The sequence below is a fragment of the Elgaria multicarinata genome, chromosome 15, assembly GCF_023053635.1.
Source record: "Elgaria multicarinata webbii isolate HBS135686 ecotype San Diego chromosome 15, rElgMul1.1.pri, whole genome shotgun sequence".
NCBI classification, from domain to species: Eukaryota; Metazoa; Chordata; class Lepidosauria; order Squamata; family Anguidae; genus Elgaria; species Elgaria multicarinata.
Window position 1 is genome coordinate 12,513,226 of NC_086185.1, and position 19,336 is coordinate 12,532,561.

General features: G+C 45.9%; 1 protein-coding gene across 1 annotated transcript; it reads left to right on the forward strand.

The window, feature by feature from the left end:
- Positions 1–1,072: 1,072 nt before the first annotated feature.
- On the forward strand, positions 1,073–18,099 carry APOOL (apolipoprotein O like). Its single transcript, XM_063141584.1, has 9 exons — positions 1,073–1,127; positions 7,491–7,595; positions 8,435–8,554; positions 11,730–11,784; positions 12,029–12,127; positions 13,119–13,210; positions 13,457–13,570; positions 14,481–14,646; positions 17,634–18,099. Exons 1-9 carry the CDS (start codon positions 1,116–1,118, stop codon positions 17,729–17,731), a joined length of 861 nt encoding a protein of 286 aa, XP_062997654.1. The 5' UTR covers positions 1,073–1,115; the 3' UTR covers positions 17,732–18,099.
- Positions 18,100–19,336: the final 1,237 nt, after the last annotated feature.

Below are 19,336 nucleotides of genomic sequence, written 5' to 3' on the forward strand. Positions count from 1 at the left end.
TGACAGGCAGAAGCCCAGCAGGTGCAGCTTTCCCTGGCATGAAGATGTAATTGATGTGGGAATCTTACTTCACCTGTTGCATTTTTGGATGTTGAAGGCACAGGAGCCCTAACAGGAAAAACAAAACACAGAGAGAGAATTTTGAGAGAGAGAATGAGAATGAGAATGGCATGATACCCAGCAGGATGTGTTCCTGCCTCCAGAATTTGTTCCTGTTTAGATGTTATGGACTTTAACGCCCAGCATTCCTGACCATTGGGCGTGCTGGCTGGGGCTGATGGGAGGTGAAGTCCAAAACACCTGGAGAGCCCCATTATGGGAAAGGCTGGTTGTAAATTACAAGTCTGGGATTCTTCCTCGATTCCATATTAAGACTCTGACCATTTGGATTTCTGTTCCTGTGGACCAACATAGCTTCACTTTGCTTGATCTGTAATCAATTATAACCCCTGGTGGGCAACCTGAGGCCTTCCAGATCTTTTGGACTGCAACTCCCAAAATCCCTCACCATTGGGGCGGATGATGGGACTTGAAGTCCCACAACCTCGAGAGGGACACAAGTTGTTCTCCCCCCTGCTATAAAGTCCAACCTTCCCCAACTTGGGCCCCTCTGGATGTTTTGGACTTCAACTCCCATCAGCCCCAACCAGCATGACCAGTGGTCAGGGATTATGGGAGTCTTAGTCCAAAACGCCTGGATGAAGTTGGGGAAAGCTAAACAAACTAGTGGTGGCTGGTGGCTCTGATTTCGGTGGGGCTGTGAATCCATTCTGGGTTTTCAGTCAGTCAGAGCCAGCCAGAACTCTAAAGGAGCTATATAAGGTTATTTTGGGGATCAGGTTCAGCAACTCGGAGAGCTGCTTTAGAGTTCTGACTGAAACCCAGAATGGATTCACAGCCCCACCGAAATCAGAGCCACCAGCCTCCGCTGAAAGAAACTCCTCCCTCACCGCGCCGGGAGGGAGGAGGGAAGAAAGGCCGCGTTGGGGCGGGGCTTAAACGTCACTGGTCGTCTCCGCCAATCCGAGACGAGATTCCATTTAGCTCCCCCCTCTCTCTTTGACGTCACACTCACAGACGGTTGCCTTGATTGGTCGGCTGGAGGCGGAGCCAAAATGGCGGCCAAGGTGAGTGGCTCCCTCGCTGTCATCCTCCCAGACCCCCGCCCCTGAGTTGGGGGGAGAGGCTGCCTGAGTCGCCGTTCTCCATCCCTCAGAGCGGGGGCCAGGAGGGCGTCAGGGTCTGACTTCATTAGGCTTCGCGTTGTTTTGAACTTTAGGAGTGGCCCTGAGGAACGCAGGGTGCCTGAGCATGTGCAGAGTTCCCCTTGTCGTGCCTCTCAGTAACCCTACTCTGCCTGTCCCTCCTTTCTTCCACCCGCATCCTCACTGTGGAAGCTTGAACGCGACGTGGGGCTTCTTAAGTTTCAAAAGGGAGTGGTTATGAAGAATGGAGGTGGATACCTGACCATGTGCAGAGGTCTTTCTTGCGTCTCTCAGTAACCTAACTTTGATCCCTTACCCCTCCGCCCCAATCCTCTTTGTGGAAATGTTAAGTTTAAAAGGGCTTATTATTTGGAACTTAAGGAGTCATTATGAAGAATGGAGGTGGACACCTGACCATGTGCAGAGGGCCCTCTCTTGCATCTCTCAGTAACCTAATTTTGATCCCTTACCCCTCCGCCCCAATCCTCTTTGTGGAAATGTTAAGGTTAAATGGGCTTATTATTTGGAACTTAAGGAGTCATTATGAAGAATGGAGGTGGGCACCTGACCATGTGCAGAGGGCCCTCTCTTGCATCTCTTAGTAACCCAATTTTGACCCCTTACTTCGTCCATGCTGCCTCTGCCCCAATCCTCAGCTATATATTACTTCCAGTATCAATGTGCCTTTGTGGGAGGGTGCTGTTGTGGGCTTCCCGCAGGCGTCTGGTTAGTCTCTGCGGGAGCAGAATGCTAGGTTAGCTAGGCTTTTGGTTTGATCTAGCACAGTTCTTCTTACAGCATTATGTTCAGTAGGAGCACGACCTGCAACAAAATGTTGCAGTATGAAGTGCTTCTGTTCAAAGTTCCAGACACAGACAGACATGCCCTTTTTCAGGATATTCCATTCCCCCCTCCCCTGGTTTTCCTCTCCCACGTCACCCCAACAATCAGTGTTCGCACAGCATTCGCAATCCTCTTTGCTTGCTCTCTCTCAATCTCTCTCTCTCTCTCTCTCTCTGGTCCCTCTTTCTCTCTCCCCCCCTCCCTTGGTCCCAATTGCCCTCTCCGGTCCCAATATTGTTCTTGCTTTCTCTGTCCCCATCCCATGCAAGTGAATGGAGTAAGTTTCACATTGATTTGTACGTGGCGAGAAAAATTGTGTGTCGGTGGGGGGAACTTTGCTACCCCCCTGCAGCTGTTTTTGGCAAGGAGGACTTTTTTCGCCCTGTGCAAATGCATGGACAAATCCATTCACTTGCGGAACAGGAAAATAGCTTAGCGAGTGCCTCAACGTGGCTTTTGTGAGCACAGTGGCACCTGTGGCTGGCACGCTGCAGACCCCAGGATTAGAGGGAGGGAGCAGAATTATGATAAACTGTTAAACTCCTGTTTAAGCTTACCCAAAAGCAGCAAAGACCAAAAGCCATTTCCTTAGGCAGAATCTGACTGAGTCCTGCAACTTAATACAATTCCCCCAACCCTGAATAAATTCTTCTTTTGAATAATTGCTTCATACAATTACTGGACAGTGAAGCGATGCACAGAAGCATTTTGTTAGTTGTTGCATAGTTGACTTCGGTAGATGTCACATCCCAAAGAAAAGCAATTAGTGCCATTCAAGAACTGAGCTAATTCCAGAAGTCAGCGCACAGTTCCTAGCCCTGTAAATATTGTGGAATGTGTGTTAAAATAAATATCGCTTCATTTAACAAATAAAAAAGCCGCCCACACAAGCTACTCACGCAGTGCTGTAGTTTCGAAACATGTTTGTAGGTGGCAACAGAGACACTCATGACATTGCACATGTCTTTTTCCTATGACCATGTAGCAAATGTATCCTATAGATCAGGAGTACAGAGCCTCAGGGTCTGGGACCAAATCCAGCCCTGTGGGTAGGGTGACCATATGGAAAGGAGGACAGGGCTCCTGTACCTAACACTTGTATAGAAAAGGGAATTTCAGCAGGTGTCATTTGTATGCATGCAGCACCTGATGAAATTCCCTCTTCATCACAACAGTTAAAGCTGCAGGAACCTTGCCTAGCATGACCAGATACAAAAGAGGGCAGGGCTCTTTCACCAGGTGAAATTCCCTTTTCTATACAACTGTTAAAGATACAGGAGCCCTCTCCTTTTCATATAGTCACCCTAGGTTTTCTGCCCGCCCCCACCCATTTTATCCTCCTAACAACCCTTGAGGGAGGCTAGACTGAGGGATGGAAACTGACCCAAAGTCACCCAGGATGCTTTAGGGCTGAGTGGGGATTCAAACCCAGGTCCCTCTAATGCTCAATGTACACATCTTTTGAATCTGGTCACTGTAGGGCAGGGCTCCTGCAGCTTTAACTGTTGTGATGAAGAGGGAATTTCACCCAGTTTCATACAGATAACACCTGCTGAAATTCCCTTTTCTATGCAACTGTTAAAGATACAGTAGCCCTGTTCTCCTTTCCTTAGGATCACCCTACCTCTGGGGTTCCCCAAAAGACCCTCTTTCCCTAATCCCCACCCTCTTTCCCTCACCACCAAGCATTTCTTGGCTTCCCAGGGTTCATGCCATTTTCTCCCCGTTCTAAAAGGTTTCTCCTATCGCTTAGTTACTAACACTAAGAGCTTTCATGGAAATAGGGTGATATTTTTGACCCTGCCCCTTTTTTATGTTGGCTCCACCCACCTCTGGAATATAGGCGGGGCAAAAGAGGGCGGGAACACAAATGTCAGCCTATTTTACCATCAAGCTGACTGCTAGTTGCCTCCAAGAGCTTCTCTGAAAAGGAATTCAGCCCCTGGGCTGAGAAAGGTTCTGCCTTAGATATTTGGGTGTGCCTGTTTTCTTGTGCACCTATTGCTTTGGGGGTTGCACCTTGGGGAGAGGGGAAGTATGACGGGCTCTTGCTTCCTGGCCCTCATCCCAGGAGCACTTGCTTTTTCTTTTTAGCATGCCCCTAGAAATGTAAAACGCAACCTCGTTTCTTCTCATTATAACATACGTGTGCAGATGTGAGCAGCTCTTATATATCTTAACTCCACAAGCCCAGAGATAGCTACAGATGTACAGGCAATTTCTGAGTGTGGAGGACAAGGGTGGTGGGTGGGTGTTGTTTTTTAGCATACTCAATATTTAAATGTCCAGATAATATTTGACGGAGAGCCAGTGTGGTGTAGTGGCTAGAGCGTTCGACTGGGAGTCGGGAGATCCGGGTTCTAGTCCCCACTTGGCCATGGAAACTCACTGGGTGACTTTGGACTCTCGTCCAACCTACCTCACAGGGTTGTTGTTGTGAGGATAAACATGGAGAGGAGGACAGGGTTTCTTGGAGGAAAAAAGGCAGAATATAAATGTAATAATTAAATAAACTTTATCACTCTGTGGGTCAGGATCTGAACAGCTGCCCATAGATCACATTTATCACCCTGCTGTATTCTAATAATTATTTCTATGTTCTCACTCATTAATGCTCAGTAAATTCAAAGTGTGAGAATTAATTACTCGGTAGTTCTGGGAAGGAAAAGAAAGCTATATTCACCCCAGCCCCCCGGATGCTGTTTTCTGCTTGCTTCCTTTTTAAAATGTAGCCGGCTCACAGCCCCATGCCTTCATATCCTATCTTCTTCTGTGTTCTTTCACATTTGTAACTGTTGCATTATTCTTTTTCCACCTATGCTTCATGCGTCTGTCCCTTTGCCTGTTACGTCAACACAGTGAGTCAGTTTGCTTCATTGCCTTTCTTTCATTTTCTGCTTTTGCTAGTTTGATACTCTGTCAGGTGGTGCTTTTGAGATTAGTATGTAGGGGGGGAAATGGACTAGCAATTAATTCCTTTGGAAGGAGACCTCAATCTATGCACAAATTAAGGCAGTGTCCTCCTGATAAACTATGAGCTCTAATTATTCCTCAATATTGCATACAGTCAGCTTAAGTTTGGTGTCACACAGCTCCGTATTCTGTGTTTTAACTTTAAGTGATATGCGCACAGGGTTCTAAATTGCACTAGAGCTTACTCAAGTTCAGCAGGCAATTTTGCTGCAGGCGCTTGCTGAAATGAGCCATGCAACAATGAAAACAGGGCTAAGGGATCCTGCCCCTTAGTACTCATGGTGCCCCTTGACGCAAGGAAGGTCCGAATGAACAGTAGGTTGAACTTGAATGTGGTGGGCCAGGGTTTATATCTCATTTAGCCATAATACCGGCGTACTTCCTTTGTCTTTTATTCCCTCATTTAGAGAATTCCTAAACTACTACTTTCCCACACAATAACTCCTTAAGAAGGAGAGCAACAATTGCAGCAAAACAAAGATGAAGCTGAGCATAGTAGCACATAGTAGCGTTACCATTTCCCAGTTAGACTACTGCAGTGTGCTCTTCGTGGGGCTGCTCTTGAAGAGTGTTTGGGCACTGGTGGTGCAAAATGCTGCAGGCTTTCTGTTGTGCGCACATTACACCAGTCTTAAATCGATTAAACTGGCTATCAGCTGGGCTCAGTTCAAGGCTCTGAACCTGCCCATAGACTATGATGTTCATCTGAAACTGTTGTACGTCCCACTACTGAAAGATACCGGAGCAGTTGGGATGCAGGAGAGGGCTTTTTTTTGGTGACAGCTAGCCCTTAATTGTTTACCTTCCAGCTAGATGTAAAGGCATTCCTGTTCCACTCAACGTTTGTTGGTTTTATATGGTTCATGGGTTGTTTTAATTTTTCGGAGGTCAGTACTCTGTTTTTAACCTTTGTTATTGTTTTAATATTTATCCTGTACGTTGTTGTTGTTTATTCGTTCAGTCGTTTCCGACTCTTCATGACTTCATGGACCAGCCCACGCCAGAGCTTTCTGTCGGCTGTCGCCACCCCTAGCTCCCCCAAGGTCAAGTCTGTCACCTCCAGAATATCCTCCATCCATCTTGCCCTTGGTTGGCCCCTCTTCCTTTTGCCTTCCACTTTCCCTAGCATCAGCCTCTTCTCCAGGGTATCCTGTCTTCTTATTAGGTGGCCAAAGTACTTCAGTTTTGCCTTTAATACCATTCCCTCAAGTGAGCAGTCTGGCTTTATCCTGTACAGCAGTCTGTAAAACATTTTAATGAATAAATAAAACAGTAAAACCATCCCACCCCCAAAATGATACAATGTCAGGGATTGCAAACAATCTGAGCTTGGAGAAAGCTATTAGAAGCTACTGACTTCTCTTCTTTGGCTCAACACAGCTCAGTTGGAAACAAAGCCTGTAGATAGCAGATATTCAGCGGATACTTCCAGGATACAGAGCTAGCTTTATAGCAGGAATAATATTATTGCTCCACAGGATTAGGAATAAAGCACTGCGACAGGTTCTGTAAACACGAATATAACATTTACTTTGAGGTAGATATTTGCAGGATCAAGACATACAATCAATACTCACGAAACGTAACACGTTCAGAAATACATCACACAGGAGAGAAGTTACAAACTGTACAGACACTCTTTATATACAGATATAGCAGATCACATGATTCAATCAATCAATTAACACCATATCCCAATTGTCAATTAACCCTTGACATTGGCTGATGCAATGACGTAGCCTGATGCAATCTTCCTCCAGACTTGCCTCACCTCTGGTTGTCACAAAAATCTGGACAATAAAATCCAACCCTGACATACAACTTCCTCAAGTTGTAAAGTAATGATAGTTTCACCCTAAAACTGGAGACAAGACTACATGCAGTGCATAGTTAAATCTATAGAATTTGCTTCCAGAAGGCAGAGTGATGGCTGCCAACTTTGATGGCTTTAAAAGGGAATTGGACAAATTAATGGAAGGTAAGGCTCTCTAGTCATGATGGCTATAGATTACCTGCAGTATCCATATGCATCTCAAAACCAGTTGCTGGGAAACACATATGGGAAGGTGCTCAAAGTCCTGCTTGTGGGCTTCTCTTAAGCATCTGGTTGGCCACTGTATGTACAGAAAGCTGGACTACAAGGCAGGATTGTAAGCTAATTTTAAAACAGGTTTTTGTTGCTGGTTTACGAATCCTGTCTTGTTTGGGCACCCATAATCTGGATTTGGACATAGCAAAAAGCTCTCCCTCCCCTGTTCATTTACCTGCTCTCCCAAAGGAAGAAGTGAAACGAGAGCGAAGACTGCTTGTCCACATCATGGTTTATTGAGCCAGGTTTCTTCTTAAAGTGATGCGTGACTGCAGCCATTGTTGTTGAACCTAATAAGAGTTTTGATCAACAGATTTCTTTTTTCTGTTAAGCAATTAATGTGCATTCTTGATTTCCCTCGGCCCTTGCTTTCCCACCAGATGGCAAAATGGGTTGCCCTTCCTACAGCCCTGGCATGGGCACCTATGAATGTATATGCTGCATCTGAAGAGGAAACAAAGTCCCATCGTGTTAAGGCTCATCAGGTAGGATTTGAAAGACTTCCTTGGGCTTTTAAAAATTAAGCAAGTGAATGGATGCAGAGGTGAGGAAAGGCTTTCCTCAGAAGTTTCTTAAAATAGTAAGATAAAACCTTTAAGGATGCTACATCACAGATGTGTGAGGGAGGTGGGGAAGGATTAAAATGATACAGTAATTGTAATGTATAGTAAATAAAATTTAGCAGTTGGGGATAACCTCCGAGGGGATTCCTCTAGAAGGTGAGGCCAGGAGTCTAAACCCTTCCCCCTGGAAGAACCCAAAGAGGCTTTGCGGGCTGGATTAGGCCTGTGTGCTGCAGATTCTGCACTCCTGAATTAAATTTTTATTTATTGTTGAAAATTTCTACCTCCCCCTCCCTGTTCCCGGGAAGCTTCCAAATTAAAAATACAAAAAACCTTATAAAAATAACAAGGTAATGTGTAAAATGTTCTTTAATGTGCACATAAAACTTTGGAAAGAACGTTTTTCTATAAGCTATGACTGAGGTATAAAAAGTACATAAGATGAATGTACTTAGATTTATGTGCTTAGATTACTGTACTAGAATGAAGGCGTTATTAATTGTTCTCCAAAAGACACTGGGTTGGATCCAGACTTAGTCGTACTTGAAATAGACCCATTGAAATCCATGGGACTTAAGTTAATCATGAAGAAAATGAGGCCAAATCACGATCCTTCTGTGATTTGCAAAGCCTTTCGCCTGATTGCACAGTTTTAGAAAAAGAAAATTCATAGGCATTGTATTGGGAATCCTAAAATAAGCTGTTCATTTTCATTATTTTTCCAAGACAAGCCTCTTAGGACTTATTTTTTCCCCTTCCAGCTTCCTATTTATAATGCACCACCTCTGAAATCAAGATATATTGATGAAAAGCCTGGCCGTTTGCAAACTGGGATATCATCAGTAAGAAAGTCAGCAAGTTACTATGTTAATGCGTGCAAGGTAAGAAGATGAGTTAACTTAACAGGCCAAGAATTCTCATCCATGTTTTGCCATAAGTGAGCATTTGGATAAATCGGAGCCGATACGGAACAGCAAAGATTTCTGTTGGTGTATATATCCGCTCTAAGATTTCCAATGCATTTTGATATCAGAGTCCTCCTTAGACGAATACTTGAAAACAGAAGTAATATAAAAACTAATTTTCAAGGGGAAGCCCTCACTCCCACTCTGTTGATTTCAAAACACCTTTGGAAATTTGGACTGAATCAATCTTCTTTACAACTACAGGAGTGTTTGCTTAAGAAGTTGCTCTCATAGTAGGGAAAAGGTAGGAGCAAAAATGAACAGGGATCCTCTTCTAGGTTTTGAGTCCTGTATAATGTCTCCCTGAATATTATTGTATTCCTAAGCTTGGAGGGTAGGGACCTCTTGTGGTATAAATTCCAATGCTGGTATTTTTGGTCTCAGAACATCTACAATATAAACTGAAATTAATAGTTGTGAAATGCATAGTGCTATTATATACTTTTCTTGCAATTTCCCAAACTGTCTGCTGTAACCCCAGTGATTTGTGTATGAATCTATATAGCTGTTGGTTTGTTTTTGCTTGTTTGCTTTGATTGCTTTGGGTGAAAAGCAGTTAAAAAGTACCTTACATCAGTGTAATATTTAAAAAGTACAGCTAAAGTTCTGATGCCGAGGCCTAAAAACATTGACATTTTCAGATGGTGTTAGAAAATGTGATGCATTAAAACGGCTAAAGCAAACCCCTTAGGCACCATGTAAATGTGACTTACGCTGTAGCAGTAGAGTAATGCAATGGAATTACACGTTCCTGTTATGTCTGTCTATTGGTAGTTGTGTCAGGAGGAGAGGGGAATGTTTGTTTATGCATTTGTTTGTGTGATTTAAAATATTTATATTTTGCCTGGAACAGACTTCCAAGACAGTTGACGATATGGAAAGACTAATGCATGATAAACATAATAAGATGTTAGACTTAGAACAGATGGTTTGGAAGGACTATGTTTTATTATTAGTTATGGCCTGGATCCAATGCACCATGTGACTAGTTTTGCATGCCCAAATGAGTTTGGATGCGTGTTCCTCAAAAAGTCCCCCCTCCTCCTCATTGGAGGAGGGCAACCAGGATTATCAGGGGTCTGGAAACAAAGCCCTATGAAGAGAGACTGAAAGAACTGGGCATGTTTAGCCTGGAGAAGAGAAGATTGAGGGGAGACATGAGAGCACTCTTCAAATACTTGAAAGGTTGTCACACAGAGGAGGGCCAGGATCTCTTCTCGATCCTCCCAGAGTTCAGGACACGGAATAACGGGCTCAAGTTAAAGGAAGCCAGATTCCGACTGGACATCAGGAAAAACTTCCTGACTGTTAGAGCAGTACGACAATGGAATCAGTTACCTAGGGAGGTTGTGGGCTCTTCCACACTAGAGGCCTTCAAGAGGCAGCTGGACAACCATCTGTCAGGGATGCTTTAGGGTGGAATCCTGCATTGAGCAGGGGGTTGGACTCGATGGCCTTAGAGGCCCCTTCCAACTCTACTAATCTATGATTCTATGATGAACCTCATCCAAAACTTTAGTAAACACAGTCTGATAATGGCATACAGGGTCTGCCATTCAAAGCAGAAATGTCCGGAATTCCACTGGGTAGATCCAAGACTTTGGGTACAACCAATAAAGTTGCTTTTTGGATCTCAGCCGTTGCTCCTTTTAGAGTGGGGGCCGAAGGACTTTTACACTGCCTTCATCCAACTGATGATGGGTGAGTTGACACGCTGTATAATGTAAGTGTACCACAGTGTGATTTGACATACAAGCTGTTGTGTAATTCCACGTGGCTGGATAACTTTACAATCTGAAGGGAGCATCAGTGTCAGCCAGCCAGTGTGGTATAGTGGCTAAAGTGTTGGACTGGGAGTCGGGAGATCCAGGTTCTAGTCTCCACTTAGCCATGGAAACCCACTGGGTGACTTTGAGCCAGTCAGACTCTCAGCCCACCCTTCCTCACAAGGTTGTTGTTGGGAGGATAAAATAGAAAGCAGGAGGATTATATATGGCACCTTGGATTCCTTTGAGGGGGGGGAAGTGGTATATAAATGCAGAAATAAATTAATAAACCTGGTGCCTTCCAAATGTGTTGTACTACAACTCCCATCACCCCTTGCTCGGGATGATGGGAGTTGCAATCCAAACACGGGACGTTGGGGAGGTCTGTTATATTATTGAAGACAATTTTCCCTGTATGCATTATACAAGTTGGCCCCAGATCCAGGAAAGTAGCAGCACTGCAGGACTCTCTCTGCCATTACCTAAGATTAGAGAGGTATGACAATCTAAACATTGCTATGTGTTAGGCAGGTGAAGATGCATAGGCTTTAACTGGAACTTGATTTCCTCTTGCCCTACCTAAGGGGAGAGTGAGTGGTTATAGAATCATAGAATAGCAGAGTTGGAAGGGGCCTACAAGGCCATCGAGTCCAACCCCCTGCTCAATGCAGGAATCCACCCTAAAGCATCCCTGACAGATGGTTGTCCAGCTGCCTCTTGAATGCCTCTAGTGTGGGAGAGCCCACAACCTCCCTAGGTAGCTGATTCCACCGTCGCACTGCTCTAACAGTCAGGAAATTTTTCCTGATGTCCAGCCGGAATCTGGCTTCCTTTAACTTGAGCCCGTTATTCCGTGTCCTGCACTCTGGGAGGATCGAGAAGAGTTCCTGGCCCTCCTCTGTGTGACAACCTTGTAAGTATTTGAAGAGTGCGATCATGTCTCCCCTCAATCTTCTCTTCTCCAGGCTAAACATGCCCAGTTCTTTCAGTCTCTCTTCATAGGGCTTTGTTTCTAGACCTCTGATCATCCTGGTTGCCCTCTTCTGAACCCTCTTCTTATCACTGATTGCAGTACTGATGGTGTGTTGAGCTGTGCAGAAGCATTGCCTACCAACTGTGGTTCTTGAAATCAGTCCACTGCACCTTCTGATTGCAAATCGCTCACACAGAATTGGAAGCGTTTAATGTTAAAACGGGTTTTCTCAGCTTGGTTTCTCCTGCTTTTGTCAAGGTGATTTGATATTTGTAGGAAAAAGATGTGACTATCTGACTGTATTCATATAAACATTAGATGCAGAAACATGTCCTTTATTCTGTTTATGCAGGAAGCTTATCTCTTTGTCAAAAATGGAATATTATCTTCTATACTGTTTGGAAAAGGTGGGTGAGTATTTGCAAAACTTTAAACCTAATCTTTCTCCGCTCACATTTGGTGGTGTAAATCGCAAACCTGGTTAAAATTAGGTGAGGCAACACCCCAGATTTTCTAAAATAAAAATGCACTTTAAATTCAGGCCGGTTACAAAGTTGGCATTTATGTAAGCTTTCATCTCTGCATGCTGTTAAAAAATCTTTAAAAACAAGAACAATATTCAAGTCTGGTAATTGTTGCTTATTTTTTAAGATGCCTATGTTTATCTGAAGAATCCTCCTCCAGAATTTCTTCCCAAAGTTGGTGTGATTACAGTTTCAGGACTGACTGGAATAGTCCTAGCAAGGAAAGGTAAGGAGCTGTCTGTCTTCCATTACAGTGTATTGAAAGTGTTTCTTTGTTAAAAAGCAACATTCTAAATTGCAGACAGATTGACAGGTAGGCCATTTCCTTTAAACATGAGCAGCTACAGTGGCCATGATCACATGAGAAAGGGTTAGCGTTAAACAGGCAGTACATCAATAGGGCCAGCAGCATTCTCCCTGTTAATGGCAGCCATTTTTTCTGCTACTTCAGAAAAAAAGGTTCCTGTGGAACTCTAGGCCTGCGCATGGCTGAGGAAGGTATGCGACTGTTGTAGGAGAAGGTACGCATCTCATATAAGAGCTTATATCCAGTCCACAGCAATGTCCAGATCTCAATGCTTGTGTGGTGACAAAGTTTTGTCAGTCTCACAAACGGAAGTGTTGGTAAACCTAGGAATAGAAACAGAAGAACCGTCCTTCAACTGACCTGGTTTGCACAACACAATAAGCCAGAGTATGGATTGAATGTGGCTTGTTGTTGAATCCTTGGGTTCTTTTGTGGGTTGTTTGTGGTTAACAAACCATGGTTTGTTAGCGCAGGTGAGTTCACATAACACAACAACCCATGATTCAGTGACAACCCACATTCAACCTGTACTCAACCCGTATTTGGCTTGTCGTATTGTGTAAATCCAGCTGCCAAGTCAGACCACTGATCCATCTAACACAGTATTATCTGTTCCGGCCAACAGCAACTGTGTGGGATATCAGAAAGGGGTCTTTTTCCAGCCCTAACTGGAAGTGCCCAGGATTGAACCTGTGACCATGTGCTTGTAAAACATGTGCCCTATCGAATCGGTGTGTGGGTTTTCCTGTTTCAGGCTTTATACAGTTCACATAATGGAACACCCTCCATGCAAAAATATTTCCTGTTCATAGAAAACAAGCATGTGAGAAGGCTTGTAGCATAGCCTTCACAATATAAGTGTTGCTTTATGCTCCATATCGCATGAAGGATTTGATTTTGTTCTTTGCAGGGTCTAGATTTAAGAAAATTGCCTATCCCTTGGGACTTTGCACACTGGGCATCTCTCTCTGCTATCCGGTGCAATCCGTACTGATTGCAAAGGTAAGTGTGCAATGTTGTCACACTTCTAATTTTTTACTTTTGTTTTAGGAATCTTGCTTCTAGTTAGTCAAAGTTTAAAATCTGAATTGAAAGCTTCTAATAGATTGCCATCTATAATTGCAAGGTTCTTCTTCCACTGTTGGCTGAATCACACGGCTTTATGGGAGAATCCAATTAGCCTTGCCTACGCTAGAGTATTTTTAAAACTAGTGGCTCAGTACAATAACATTTCTAAAATTACACTAGGTAACAGGTGGAAAGGTTTATGCTGCAAGCCATAAAACCTATGAAGCAATAGGATCACTATGGATGAAGAGATCTACTGTGAAAGAACCACTCACCCGGGACAAAACCACTCAGGTAGGCTGTTTTCGAGGAAGAACCTTTTAGCCCCACAAGTTTAGGTACCTTTCATTGATCCACATTGGGCCCGTTCAGAAGACACGTTAAACCCTGGCCTTTTGCTTTATTCACCATGGTTAAAGCTATGGTTTAAGGTGTCTTTTGAACACAGCCTGGCTTTCTGGCTTAACCACCATGGTTAAAGTCATGGTTTAAGGAGTCTTCTGAATGGGGCCACTGTGTTTAATGTATGTGTACCAGAAGGGTACAAAGTTGGGGATCTCCAGCACCACTCTATTGCACATTATAAGGTTCAAAGGCCCCTGAGAAGAAAGGACAATGAACTGGAGAAGTGGAACTTAACCAGGGAAATGACTCTTAACCACAGAAATGAAACTCCTCCTTCCACGGATGCTCCCTCCCAACTGAAATCCCCAGGCTTCTAAGGCCTGGCTTCATTACCTTTCCTCTGTAGGCCTCCAACCTTCACAAATACAAACAGTGTCCCCCCTCCTCCCCCCCCTCCACATTGTCTGTCCTTTAGGTTTCCTTTTCCTCTCTTCATCTCTCTCTCTATTTAAAGGGTAAAGGTTCCACGTATCAAAGTAACGGATTAAGCCAAAATTGGATGAGTAGCTACGTAGAAAGAAATAAAAACTAAAAGGGGTTGGTGTCATGCATATCTCTTTCTGGGCCTGCACTGGTTTTCCAGTGGATCACTTTGCTCCGAATGTCCTTCAAGAAAAATATCCCCATATTAATTAGAATATATTTCCGCTTAGCATTTTGGTTTGATGTACCTTTTTACGGATGGGTAGGGTCAATAGATCTTGAATCCAATCGTGTTTAACGCACGCTGCATTGCCACGGGGCTTGGTGTAATTCAGTTTCAGGTTTCTTTACTATTCAGTCTTATGTCCAACTGCAGGAAGTTCCAGGACCCGGCCATAGCATCGCAGAAGCTCATAAGAGTGTCGTTGAATCAGAGGAAAAGGCAAAAGCATTGGAGAAGCAATTTCACGCAGGGAAGACGCATGCCCAGACAGACTCCGTGCCACTGACAGCTGAAGTGAAGATGCCAAATGCCAGATCAGGTGTGAAATTCAAATTGCCTTCACTGCCAATCATGTCCTCATTTTTCACTAATAATAATATAATATATTTATTTGTTACCCGCCTCTCCCTCCGGATCGAGGCAGGGCACAACAGAAATGTAAATGCCATAAAATACATATGGTTAAAACATTTAAAACTAATACATTATTAAAAGCAGCACATCTTAAAATTCAACTTGGGTAGGCCTGCTGGAAGGAAGAGATCAGTCTTTATGGCTTTCTTAAATTCCAGAAGACTGTTAAGTTGGCGAACCTCTCCCGGCAAGCCATTCCACAAACCGGGAGCGGCAGAAGAAAAGGTTCTCTGGGTAATACTTGTCAGCCTTGCTTTTGTTGGCTGGAGTAGATTCTTCCCAGAGGACCTGAGTGTGTGGGACGGATTGTACGGGAAAAGGTGATCCCGCAGGTAGCCTGGACCCAAACCATGTAGGGCTTTAAAGGTGATAACCAACACTTTATTCTTCGCCCGGAAACTAATTAGCAGCCGGTGAAGAGATTTTAAGACTGGTGTAATGTGGTCACCCCTAGGTGTACCGGTGACCAGCCTGGCTGCCATATTTTGAACTACCGTATTTCTTCGATTCTAAGACGCACTTTTTTCCCTAAAGTAACAGCTCTAAAAATTGGGTGCGCCTTAGATTCGATGGCGCCTTAGAATCGAAGAAATACGGTAATTACATTTGTCGAGTCTGCAGCGGGACAGGCGGGGAAAGAGGGTAGGGGGTGAAGAGCGAGAGAGAAGGGAGTGGAGAGAGAAGCAGTGGGGGGAGAGGGGCAACGTCTTGGAGCATCTCAAACGTTGCTGCCGGGAGCCGGCTGGGAGGGACCCCAGCTCCGGGAGGCCAGCGAGCTTCCAAAGAGCTCGGCCTCGCCTCTGTTAAGGAGATGGGAAGCGGAAGAATCACCTGAGCAGCGCTGGGTGGGCTGGCCCACCCACCCCCTCCCGTCTGTGTGAATGGTGCAGACCAGCTTTTGAATGCATGTGTGGCTGTCCGTTCCCAGGCAGGGGACGATTGGTTCCTGCTTCCCATTCATGTAACCTGCCTCTATGCGTGTGCGTGTGGGTGCGTGCGCGTGTGTCTGTGTCTCGCTCGCTCCCTGTTCCTCTCCCCCTCTGCTGCGTGTATGTACCGTAAAATTGCTTTGCTGGCTGATTGGAGAAATTTATTTTTTCTTCGAATCAAAGCTTTTTTTCCCTGTTGGTGGCATTGAAATTAGTGTGCGCCTTAGATTCGATGGCGTCTTACAATCGAAGAAATACGGTAGTTGAAGTTTCCGGACTAGGCACAAAGGTAGCCCTACGTAGAGAGCATTGCAGAAGTTGAGCCTCGAAGTTACCAGCACATGCACAGCCGTCTGTAGGTCGTCCGACTAGCCAGGGTCTCTCCTGAAAATCATAACTTGACTGGTTCTAGGTATGAGAGGCTCCACCCAAAGTGCAGAGGCTCCTTCTCTGGCAGCAGGGCTTGGTGGAAGTACTTTGAGCAGCATTGGGCGGCTGGAGCTAGCCACCATCTTAATCTTCCACAATGCCTTAGAGGGACACTACGTCAGAAGTATTGTGGAAAACCAGAATGGTAGACAGACTCTGCCACATGGGGCTGCTTGGAGTGCCAGGCCAAGGGGGAAATAATTGTTTTTATTTATTTATTTATTTAAGGATTTTTATGCCGCCATTCAGCCAAAAAAGGCTCTCACGGCGGCTTACAAAAGTATTTCTTGACAGTCCCTGCCCACAGGCTTACAATCTAAAAGACATGACACAAAAGGAAAGGGGATTGGGAGGGAGGAGGAGGAGGAGGAGGGGGAAAAGGAAAGCAAATTCAGGCACTACAATCTTAGTTGGAAAGTTCAGCAGTTACAGGTGACAGCAGGAGGGAGGGGGCTCTCAGCTGGAGCTGGACCCAGGCACGGTGGAGAGGTGGCTGGCTGCTGCTTCCTCCCTCACTGGTGGCCTCTGCAGAGACAGTTGGTAGCAGGAGGGAGGGGGCTCTCAGTTGGAGCTGGACCCAGGCACGGTGGAGAGGTGCCTGGCTGCTGCTTCCTCCCTCACTGGTGGCCTCTGCAGAGACAGTTGGTAGCAGGAAGGAGGGGGCTCTCAGCTGGAGCTGGACCCAGGCACAGTGGAGAGGTGCCTGGCTGCTGCTTCCTCCCTCACTGGTGGCCTCTGCAGAGACAGTTGGTAGCAGGAAGGAGGGGGCTCTCAGCTGGAGCTGGACCCGGGCACAGTGGAGAGGTGCCTGGCTGCTGCTTCCTCCCTCACTGGTGGCCTCTGCAGAGACAGTTGGTAGCAGGAGGGAGGGGGCTCTCAGCTGGAGCTGGACCCAGGCACGATGGAGAGGTGGCTGGCTGCTGCTTCCTCCCTCACTGGTGGCCTCTGCAGAGACAGTTGGTAGCAGGAGGGAGGGGGCTCTCAGCTGGAGCTGGACCCAGGCACAGTGGAGAGGTGCCTGGCTGCTGCTTCCTCCCTCACTGGTGGCCTCTGCAGAGACAGTTGGTAGCAGGAAGGAGGGGGCTCTCAGCTGGAGCTGGACCCGGGCACAGTGGAGAGGTGCCTGGCTGCTGCTTCCTCCCTCACTGGTGGCCTCTGCAGAGACAGTTGGTAGCAGGAGGGAGGGGGCTCTCAGCTGGAGCTGGACCCAGGCACGGTGGAGAGGTGGCTGGCTGCTGCTTCCTCCCTCACTGGTGGCCTCTGCAGAGACAGTTGGTAGCAGGAGGGAGGGGGCTCTCAGCTGGAGCTGGACCCAGGCACGGTGGAGAGGTGCCTGGCTGCTGCTTCCTCCCTCACTGGTGGCCTCTGCAGAGACAGTTGGTAGCAGGAGGGAGGGGTGGGGTGGGCCATGGCAGGCATCACTGGTGGGCCCTGGCAGCTGCCCGAGAATGCCAGGTACTGGTGTTAGCCTTGTCTTAACTGGCAAGACCATGCCAAACACACACACATCCTAACCTATTTATTTATTTAACAGATTTGTTAAAGGCCTCAAAGTTTAAACCAGACCCCAGCCTCATGGACCATGGGCAATCCAGCCCAGAAGATGTGGATATGTACAGTACCAGAAGCTAACGGGCCAAACTCCCTAATCTTTAGGCTGTGGTAATGATGGGACTTTAAAATGGAAACTTTATGCAACTTGTAATTGCACCCTCTGTGGCGGTCTTTGATCCGATACTTTCTTAACCCGCTCTGAACAGCCAATTTACTCACCCTTCATTTCCATTGTATCCTTTTTCTACTGCTTAGTGCCACTGAAAGTATTTTCCGTGTTTTGGAGAAGCATATCTGATCTCTTTATCGGGAGAGCTAAGGGTTTCAGATGAGATTGTCGTTGTCAAGCTGGTAATAAGTGGGAAACGCTCGGGAAATAGATTTCTACGCTGCCGCTGCTGCTTCCCAACAGATGAAGGGATAATAAAAAGAGATGTAAAACATTATTTTCTTTGCCCCAATTTCTGGTACAGGGGATGTTCACAAACTATAACATCCTGTTAATATGCCAGCTTTTAACATGTTGCTGAAAGAAGGGGGGAAGCGGTGCGAATGTAGTTTATGGATAAAGGTTGCATTACAAAATATATAAAGTATAAACTATAGAAGTGTATTAAATGACAGTCACAAACTGCTTGTTGTTGTATAGGTATGGGGATGGCTTTACACCCGGACGGTTGGGCTTCTTTTAGCCCCAGGGCCAAATTTGGTTTTGGAGACGCTCTCAGGGCCCACATTTCAGTGGAGGGCAGGGACGAAAGCAAAAGGGAGTTGAAACAAATGGGACAAGGCTAAAGCACCAGGATATTTTATTTTCAAGCTCTCCCTGCCAGTAACTAAGGGGCTGACTGAGTGCTCAGAAAGCCCCGGGACGGCTGCGCGGCAGCACGGCGTTGATATACGACGCAGCTGCAATCGCGCAGCCACCCCAGGGCTTTACGCCAAAGCTGCGGAGAAAAAAGTTGGGAACTTACGACGACTTTTTTTCTCTGGAGCAAGGTGAGGATGCGGAAGCTGATATGAGCCAACAGTGCGATATGGCTGCAAGAAAGGCAAATGCTATTTGGGGCCGCATTAATAGAAGTATAGCTTCCAAATCGCATGAGGTACTAGTTCCTCTCTATTCGGCCCTGGTTAGGCCTCATCTGCAGTATTGCGTCCAGTTCTGGGCTCCACAATTCAAGAAGGACGCAGACAAGCTGGAGCGTGTTCAGAGGAGGGCAGCCAGGATGACTAGGGGTCTGGAAACAAAGCCCTATGAAGAGAGACTGAAAGAACTGGGCATGTTTAGCCTGGAGAAGAGAAGATTGAGGGGAGACATGATAGCACTCTTCAAATACTTAAAAGGTTGTCACACAGAGGAGGGCCAGGATCTCTTCTTGATCATCCCAGAATGCAGGACATGGAATAACGGGCTCAAGTTACAGGAAGCCAGATTCTGGCTGGACATCAGAAAAAAATTCCTGACTGTTAGAGCAGTACGACAATGGAACCAGTTACCTAGGGAGGTTGTGGGCTCTCCCAGACTAGAGGCCTTCAAGAGGCAGCTGGACAACCATCTGTCAGGGATGCTTTAGGGTGGATTCCGGCATCGAGCAGGGGGTTGGACTCAATGGCCTTATAGGCCCCTTCCAACTCTACTATTCTATGATTCCATGACTTCAAGACACCCTCAAAGCCTCG

Excerpts from the sequence above, each read along its gene's own strand:
- APOOL (XM_063141584.1), top strand. Across the intron at positions 12,128-13,118 it reads AATAGTCCTAGCAAGGAAAG|GGTCTAGATTTAAGAAAATT; the intron begins GTAAGGAGCTGT and ends TGTTCTTTGCAG. Across the intron at positions 13,211-13,456 it reads AATCCGTACTGATTGCAAAG|GTAACAGGTGGAAAGGTTTA; the intron begins GTAAGTGTGCAA and ends AAATTACACTAG.